Genomic DNA, 9,011 nt, shown 5'->3' on the forward strand with positions numbered 1-9,011 from the left:
TGCACAGTAATAGTCACCTGCACACACAGATATCCCCCTAAAATAGCTAAAACTAAAAACAAACTAAAAACTACTTCCAAGAACATTCAGCTTTGATATTAACGAGTTTTTTGGGTTCATTGAGAACATGGTTGTTGTTCAATAATAACATTATTCCTCAAAAATACAACTTGCCTAATAATTCTGCACTCCCTGTACATCACCTGCGTGGAATTTAAAAGACATCAAAATTTGTATCTGTCGTACGGTGGCCCTGAGAGGCCAAACGGACTGCAACTTAAGAAAACACCAGCAATAAGAAAAACGCTGCAAAAGGACACAAAACACAACAGAAATAGGAAAAACGACAACGGAAATAGGAAAAAACAGATATCCAAAAGCACAAGGGAAGTGTTTCTGGGGAGATCTGACGGACCAGCTGCAGGAACCAAAATATGTTAAGAATTGCGCTGGGAGACACTTAACAGAAGTGGAGGATCTATCGGTTTTGTGAGGAAAGAAAAGATGAGAGCTAAGTGTGTTAGCCTAACTATTAGCCTAAAAATCCGTCATCAGTATTATATGAATCATGATAAAACACGCCTACCATGTTTTGGGTTCCTGGAACTGGTCTGTCGGGTTATTGTCTCCCCAGAAACACTTCCCTTGTGTTTTTTCCTATTTCTGTTGTGTTTTGTGTGCTTTTGCAGCATTTTTCTTATTGCTGGTGTTTTCTTAAGTTGCAGTCCATTTGGCCTCTCAGGGCCACCGTACTGTCATCATTTAGTCACCACCAAATATTGAATAAAGAATTACAAAAAAAAATCCTGAAATATCATAGACATTTAACTTGACAGGCGATGTTTTTGGTGACCAGGACTGCATGAACCCCACAGCTATGGCATTATTTTTGTGCCACTATTCTGAGCGCACGTAAAAAAAATTGAGCGCATGTAAAAAAAAATTGCAGGTGCAGGTGTTGCATTTTGAGGAGAAATGTATTTTGAGAGAAGAAAAGCTCAATTAGAGTGAACAAAATTCATTGCTGCTTGCAAAAATGTATTTCAGTGTTTGTTTGCTATTATCCACACACACACACACACAATAGCAGCCCCTCTCGCTCAGTTTTTGCATTTGTGCTCGCTCGCAATGTGTTGCTGGCGCTCTCAACATTTCTGCCTGTGCGTGCTCAACTCTTTCTGTACACCGCTATATTTGTGCCACAAAACCAGCCAATCACAGACTTGGATGCAAAAAAAATCTGATTGGCTGTTTTGGTCTCCAATCAGCTCTAAATGACGAAATGCAATATCCCAGAATCCATTTCGTCCAAAACTCAAACGAGGCAGTGGCGGAGGAACACAGAGTGGAGGAGTTTGAAATATTACTCTTTCTGGGTCACAAAATAAACTTTTAAGATATTTTCATGCGAGAATGGTGCTGTGTAAACTTCAAATATCTGTTTGATTTATCAAGACATCACATATTTGCATAAGTGCTCTAACATTTTCGGAGATGCCTGTTACCCACCAGCTGACTGCATAGCTGGACTGGCCGTTGGGCATACCGGACATTTGCCCGGTGGGCCGATGGTGATTTTTCATTTTTATGTTTGTTTTTGTAACAATATAAACAATGAAAGGTGGTGGATTAGCCAGTTGGTCATGATCAACTCTGGGCTGGACCAATTACAATACATCCGTATTGAGGGGAAAAGGAACGCACAGCTCCTCTTCTTCTCTCATTCTCTCCCCCTCCCTCTCCTGTTGCTATTTCAATCATGAAACTGATCAATGATCAGCTGATCGTCTCTCTTGTTTGTTTATTGCCCACTTTGCGCCAGAAACAGAAAACCAGCGGATGTCGCGCTAAACAACAGCAGCACGTTCAAGCTTGATAAGCTGTTGTTAGAATTGATTTAATATTACTTTCTAGTATCAGCTGATGTTTGCTGGAGCCACAGCTGTAAAAGCTGCTGGTCATGATATCGGTTTGGATATGTGGTGAGAGGGAAACATGAAGGTGATACAAATCATACATATATACCAACAAGACAGTGTACATCACTGTCACAACAGCGTTTGTTTTAGTTCAAAGGCTTTATGGTTTTTCCTATAATACCTGGTGGTGCAGTCGGCCGATTTTTTGTCAGTTCAGCTTTTTATATTATGTTTAACCCGAATGACCACCAGGTCAGCTGGTGGGTAATAGGCATCTCCGAAAACGTTAGACCACTTATGCAAATATGTGATGTCTCGATAAATCGAACAGATATTTGAAGTTTACACAGCACCATTCTCGCATGAAAATATCTTAAAAGTTTATTTTGTGACCCAGAAAGAGTAATATTTCAAACTCCGCCACTCTGTGTTCCTCCGCCACTGCCTCGTTTGAGTTTTGGACGAAATGGATTCTGGGATATTGCATTTCGTCATTTCGAGCTGATTGGAGACCAAAACAGCCAATCAGATTTTTTTTGCATCCAAGTCTGTGATTGGCTGGTTTTGTGGCACAAATATAGCGGTGTACAGAAAGAGTTGAGCACGCACAGGCAGAAATGTTGAGAGCGCAAGCAACACATTGCGAGCGAGCGCAAATGCAAAAACTGAGCGAGAGGGGCTGCTATTGTGTGTGTGTGTGTGGATAATAGCAAACACTGGAATACATTTTTTGCAAGCAGCAATGAATTTTGTTCACTCAAATTTAGCTTTTCTTCACTCAAAATAAATTTCTCCTCAAAATGCAACACCTGCACCTGCAATTTGTTTTTACATGCGCTCAGAATAGTGGCACAAAAATAACGCCATACACAGCAAGTACTGCTAAAGGCAGCAGACGTAGGTTAAATGATCAGCTTGTGGGTCAATTTAGATGTACAGCCAAGATGTAAATCCATCTGGCTACAATGTGTATTAAAACTGGTATCTAAAATTATTGACCAAAGAATTAAATACATGCACTATGTCCCTTTTATAACTCTTGATTCCAGGTTAAAAATGTACGCTTTTTGGTGTAACCCAAGGTTTACAGGTCAGGTTTTGTTTGTCTTTCAAACTCAATGTAGTTTGTGAAGTAGCCATAGATGTTTATAGACAACGTTTTTGTCATCTAACTAAATAAAAATTAAGGAAAATTTTAAGACAACAAGATAACTTGACCATACATGAGTGCTGCAAAAACAAAAACAAAAAAACATCCTTAGGGTTGTTTTTGCAATGTGTGTATTGCTTAAATACTTACATAAATAACCTCTCTCTCAAACCTTTTCCTTATGTTCAGCAGAACAGCCACTTCATGCATGTCACTGGGGGAAAGAAGCAATTAGAGTATTATTTATGGGGTTATGAACAAAAAAAGCAACCCAAAACCACACTATTTTTTCATGTTTGAGTTCAGCTGAATTTAAATTGTAAGTCTTTGTTCTAAGTGTAACTGTGGTGTACTGTGGCATTTTTGTTTTTAACTTACTCTAGCTGTGTCATATCTTCAACGCCATTTTCCTCTCTTTGCTCCCGCTGAACCATGGTGGGCAGGCTTCTGATTGCATACATCTAAAACAAGCACAGACATTCAGAAATTAAATGCAAGTACATATTACAAGAACACATTCACTCACAAGGAACTGTTGATTCTCTTACTTTTGAATTATTATTAGTTGCTTACCCTCAAACTTTATGAAAAACATTTTAGAAATTTTTACCTTTTTTGCTGTTTAGCAAAACATTCTGCTTTTTCAAAACAAAAACATCAAGACATACCTAATCATTTATGGAACTTTTTCACTCTAATGTTACACTAGATATTTCGAACTCACTGCATAAACAAAAGCACTTCACAGGTTGACACCATGACAATTTTAGCCATTGTGGATACTTAGTTTTGTCATGCCACATTCGTTTTTAGAAATTACCTTGTCAAACCACTGCCCATGTGGTTCCCCCTCCCTGCGGAGATTCCATTCTCCTTGCTCATTCCCCAAGCCTTCCTGTCCCATCAAGCTGCGGGGGTCCAGCAGCTCCCCTTCACCATACATGGACCACTTATTTAAGTTTTGGACTGTCCCATGAGGTAAAACCCTCTCTGCCCCCCACACATCTTCATCTTGTTGGGCTTCAACTCCAGCGTTCTGTGCCCAGTGCTGTCTAGGGCCAGATCCTTGGACCTGGGGTGATACTACTGCATATGAGGAGGGTAGGCGAAAGGAGGCCCCCCGAAGGTGAGGGTTCTGCAAAGCACCAGATAGGTTGAGTGTTCGAGGTTCTGGTGCTTTGGGGGCACCGAGTCGTGTCATGATATTGCCATCAGGGAGGCGGTATTTCGCCCCACGAAGGTTTGGGTTTTTTGATAAGGCATTAGATAGGTCAAGCGCTTTGGGTGCCGAAGCCGGCTGAGGGCGGGTCATGAGAGTTCCGTCTGGCAAACGGTAAGTGGCAGATCGGAGGTTCTGGTTGCGAAGAGCATTGGAAAGGTCAAGTGAGCGCGGTTGAGAGGCATCAGTAGATCCAGGCTGCTTAAATAATGATGTGTTTGGAAGCCTATAAGAGGCACCACGGATGTTGGTTTTTAACAATGCACCAGAAAGGACAGGGCCGGAAGAAGCAGAGGAAGAAGGTTGAGCTTGGTTCCGTGAGAACAACGAAGATCCTTCTGGGAGCTGAAACTTTGCCTTACGCAAGTTAGCATTCATCAGGGCGCTAGAAAGCCCAGGGGAGGCTACTGAGCTCTCTGCACTCTGCGTCTGCTCTCCTGGACGTGTGAGAAATGAACTGTCTGGTAATCGATAACAGGCGTTACGAACATTAGCATTGAGAAGAGCAGAGGAGAGTGTAGAAGAGGAAAGGGAGGGTGCAGATGTGGACTCTGTCCTGGTAACAAGTGTACCATCAGGTAAACGATATGTGGCTTGTCGCAAATTGGGATTGAGCAAAGCAGAGGACAGCATAGGGGAAGACAGTGGAGATGGACCTGAGACATGTTCAGCAGGTTCATTTCTTGTGACAAAAGAGCCATCGGGTAGTCTATAGGTCGCCCGATGTAGACTTTGGTTCTGTAAGGCATTAGAGAGCATCCCACTGCTAACACCACCTACACTATCGGTGTTAACTGGAGTCTCAACAGGGCCCCGGGACATTGTCAAAGTGCCACCTGGAAGCTTGAACATGGATCCCTGGATGTGTGAAGTTCGCAATCCACCTGAGAGAAGTGGGGAGCTACCTCTGACACCTCCTTGTTGTTGTGGGGAAGGTGGAGGAGCAGGTGAGCCTGGCAATGTGGGGGAGGGTTGTCGCTGAAATGGTGAGGCAAAAGAAGCATTACGTAGCTGAGAGGTCAGCATAGCAGGGGACAACTGTGGGGATGAAGGGACAGAAGGGGCAAGAGGGACTGCTGCTTCAGGTGGCGTGAGAACTGTTGTATAGAGGTTGGCATTGCGTTGCAGAGGAAATGAGTAGGAGGCACTCCGTAGGCGTGAGTTCTGCATTAAAGCATTGGATAGACCAGCAGTGGGATACTGGGGCATCATCTGGCTCTCCTGTACATTAGCTGATATCTCCTCCTGCCCACCAGGCATGACAGGTAACGGGCTCCTCTGAATAGCTGTGGTGTTGCTGACATTGTGCAGGTAAGGGTTCTGGAGTGTGCGTCCAAGATTAGGTGATGAGGGTGTAAGTTGAGGGAGGCTCTGAGGGTAAATCTCATGTTGTGTTTGTGGGGAGCTGGGCCTTTGTAAAGGTGAAGTGTGAGCTATAGTGGAGTAAGGGAGAGGAGAGGTAGGAAAGGGTGAGCCTACAATTTGACCATTTGGTAAAGCATTTGTAAGCATTGGAGATGGGCCTGGCTCCATCAATGTATAGTCATACTGAGTGATATTCTGTGATGGTGGAAAAGTAGCAAGAGAAATATTAGCATTAGGAACAGGAGGCTGAAAAGATGCTGGTCTGAAACCATGGGGACTCATTGCCCTGTGAGGCAAAGGGGAGGGTGGATGAGACAAATGGTGCATGGGAGATGCAGAACGGGACAGCATTGGAGATTGTTGCTGTAAGGGCTGTGGAGATGGAGGTGTACTCTGAAGCCGGCGCACTGATGGCTGGGAAGAAAGAGGGCCACTCTGTTTCAATGATTGCTGTGGAGGGGCAGGGGGACCTGGAGGAGGTGCTCTGAATGACTGCCTAGACTGAAGAGAGGACTGGTTTCTGGGCATTCGGACTAATGGCTGCCCTCTACCTACAGGTCTGTGGAATCCTCGTTGGGGGGTACCAGTTCGCTTGGACTCCCTTAACCCTGTAGGCCGGGAGCCTGCCCTGGCTAACATGGGTGTTCCAGCTATATCCTCTATCTGACCTGAAAGAGGGGCGGGACCACTATGGACGGAGGACCTAAATGGAGCAACATGCTGAGTAACAGGGGCCCCGTGTCGACTGTGTCTCTGTAAGTAGGGGTTGGCTGGAGACGGTTTCACAGCCCCCATGGGCACATGACTTCGAATCCCTGCACCACCTCTCATTCTGCGAGTAGAGGAGCGGGTGGGGAGGGGTCTACTGGTGATGCGCGACGGCGATGGAGAAGGAGGGCGATGGGGAGAGGTGGGGCGGAAGGATCGCGGAGGCGACTCAGCTCTTTCAGGTTGAGTCGGGCTCCTTCTTTGTGAATGTGGCTGGGGTGGAGAGGGGGAACGCCTCATCTTAGATGTCTGTTTTCTTCCTCTGAACAATTCCGGTCTGGTAGAAGGCAAATGGACTGCATCTGGTGGAGGTTGCTGTCTAAAGGAGAGTCTTGGGGAAGGTGGTGGGCTTGCTCTCTTCCTTAGCGATCCCCGGGGAGAAGCTAGCGGGCTGGAAATTGGGGATTGGGGTCGGACAGATGAAGGTGCTCGACGCAACCGAATATCTCCCCTCTCTTTTGTCATTGAAGGCTGAGTTCTCACTGACATACCTCTCCTATGTTGTAGTGGAGAAGAAGGTGGTGGGCTGTGTGGTCTGCGCCTGTTAACTGGGGATGTTGGCCTTTGACCTGGCACTGGGGCCCGCTGACTGAGCACCCGCCTATGTGAGTGAGGAGAGAGGTGTAGGTCAGACCGGATGCCTGTTTGGAAGTCCATGTGATGTGGTGAAAGGCGAGATGAAGGAGGCGCCATTGCCCTAGTTGATCCCAGCCTCAGTGATAGCTGTGGGGATGGAAGGGGACTCATTCGGCGCACTGGCCTAGGTGAGGCAACAGGTGAATGTAGCTGTGAATGCATCATTGGCTGCACTAGTGGGCCCAGTGGTGTCATTTGGGCCATCTGAAATGTCTGTGGGTCTTGTGCAAGGGGATCTTGATAGACTTGTGAGGAGAACTGAGGTGGCAGGGGAGATGGGGTCAGATGACTAGGAGAAACAGGGAAAGGAGGGTAAGTGTGCTGAGGGAAAGGAATGTGTTCTTGTTGAATGCTTGCGGCTGTAAGAAAAGGGGTGTGTCCAGCAAGAATGGAAGTGTATTGTTGGTTCATGACAGTAGGGTAATTTGGCTGTGTAGGATGATATGTGTGGATGGGTTGCTCATATTGTATATCTGACATCATCTCCTGATTGTTGAGGGCCAGAACTGGGGAGGGAGGAGGAACCATAGGGGATGGGGGACGAGAATGAAGAGGAGGTGGTGGCAATGTTTCCACCTCTAGTCTGTCTTTTCCAAATAACCTAACCTGGGGCCTGGGAAACCTGAACTGCTGTGTAGGAACTGGCTCGGGTAGAGGATAAGACAGCTGTTCTTGTCCATATAGCTGCCCAATCTCAACTGGAATCAGCCCAGAATCCATATAGAAAGGTTGCTGATAATGATTATAAGTAGGAGCAGGCTGTGGGTATCCCAGCATTGGGTCATTATATAGACCAGAAACAAAACCATTTCCACCGTTCATCAGTCCATAAGAGTCTGAAAGGCCAAAGGCAGAGCCCACATTGTGGTCAAAGTATTCTTCATATGGCCAAGGGTCATATGGGTCAGAGAAACCATTTATGCCATCACCATAATAGCCATATGGTTCTGACTCTATTGCATATAGCATTCCATCCTCACCATAGTAGTACTCCACCCCTTCATCACCATAGTAATCGTCATACTCATCCTCATAGTAGCCATAAGGGTAATCATAGTAATCCATTTCATCATCATAGTAAAGCTCGTCATCGTAATAAAAGTTGCCTTCCTCATCATAGTAACCATATTCATCTTCCCACTCATCATCATCATAGTAATCCATTTCCTCTCCAAAAGGGTCATATGGGTCATAGGCAATTGGTTGTCTACCAAAGCCTCTAGGCCTCCACCTGTCATGGTAATCATCCTCATATCCATGCTCATTATCATCATACTCATATTCTCCATTGTAATAATGTGTCTGTCTCCCTCTAGTGTCCCTGTTAGCAAATGACAAGCGCTTTCGGCCTCGTCCTCCAGCCCTTGCACCAAATTGACCATGGCCCTTTGAAGTCAGGAACCTCCCTGTCAACCAGTTTGTTGCTGCAGCTATCCTCCCTAACATCGAACTTTTAGCCTTAAAGCCTGGTGTGGTTTTCTTTTTGCCAAACATGCCTTTGAACTTCCCTCCTAGTCCCTTTGCCTCTGTTGCCATGTTTCCTTTACCCCCTAAACTGGATAGATTTATTGTCTTTTTAGATGGTGTGGTTTCTTTTGCATTGTTGTCTTTTTTATTAAGCAAGCTGAAGCCAGACAAGCCTGGCTTTTTGTCAGCAGACTTTGCCCCAAAACCAGCAAAAAGCTTGCTGGTGCCTAGAAGTGGTTTACTACCAGCAGCTGGTTTCTTTTTTTTGGAGAGTCGTAGGAAGAGACGGGATGTGCTTTTAAGGTTTCTCTTTGGTTTTGCCTTCTCTGGCTGCTGTTGTTTAGAGGGAAAACTGAAAGGGGATGCCTTTCCTGTAAGGCCTGTTATGGCTTTGGAAGCTCCTTTCAGGTGAGATTTCACATCGGGTGTCTTCTGTACTTTTGCTGCTCCTAAGGTCTTCTTCTGCCCCTCTGCAGCAAATCCCATC

The 9,011-nt window shown here is 45.4% G+C and overlaps 1 protein-coding gene across 1 annotated transcript in view; it reads right to left on the reverse strand.

The window, feature by feature from the left end:
• myo15aa (myosin XVAa) overlaps window positions 1–6,661 on the reverse strand; it is a 44,985-nt gene extending 38,324 nt beyond the window's left edge. Inside the window, exons 1-3 of the mRNA XM_013915177.1 lie at window positions 3,890–6,661; window positions 3,448–3,530; window positions 3,220–3,283 (exon numbers count right to left, since the gene is read on the reverse strand). Coding sequence (XP_013770631.1) covers window positions 3,220–3,283; window positions 3,448–3,530; window positions 3,890–6,661 — 2,919 coding nt within the window. The remainder of the gene's footprint in view (window positions 1–3,219; window positions 3,284–3,447; window positions 3,531–3,889) is intronic.
• Between the last annotated feature and the right edge of the window lie 2,350 nt (window positions 6,662–9,011).

Source organism: Pundamilia nyererei, unplaced genomic scaffold (genome assembly GCF_000239375.1).
Source record: "Pundamilia nyererei isolate P.nyererei 1_Seehausen unplaced genomic scaffold, PunNye1.0 scaffold00264, whole genome shotgun sequence".
NCBI lineage: Eukaryota > Metazoa > Chordata > Actinopteri > Cichliformes > Cichlidae > Pundamilia > Pundamilia nyererei.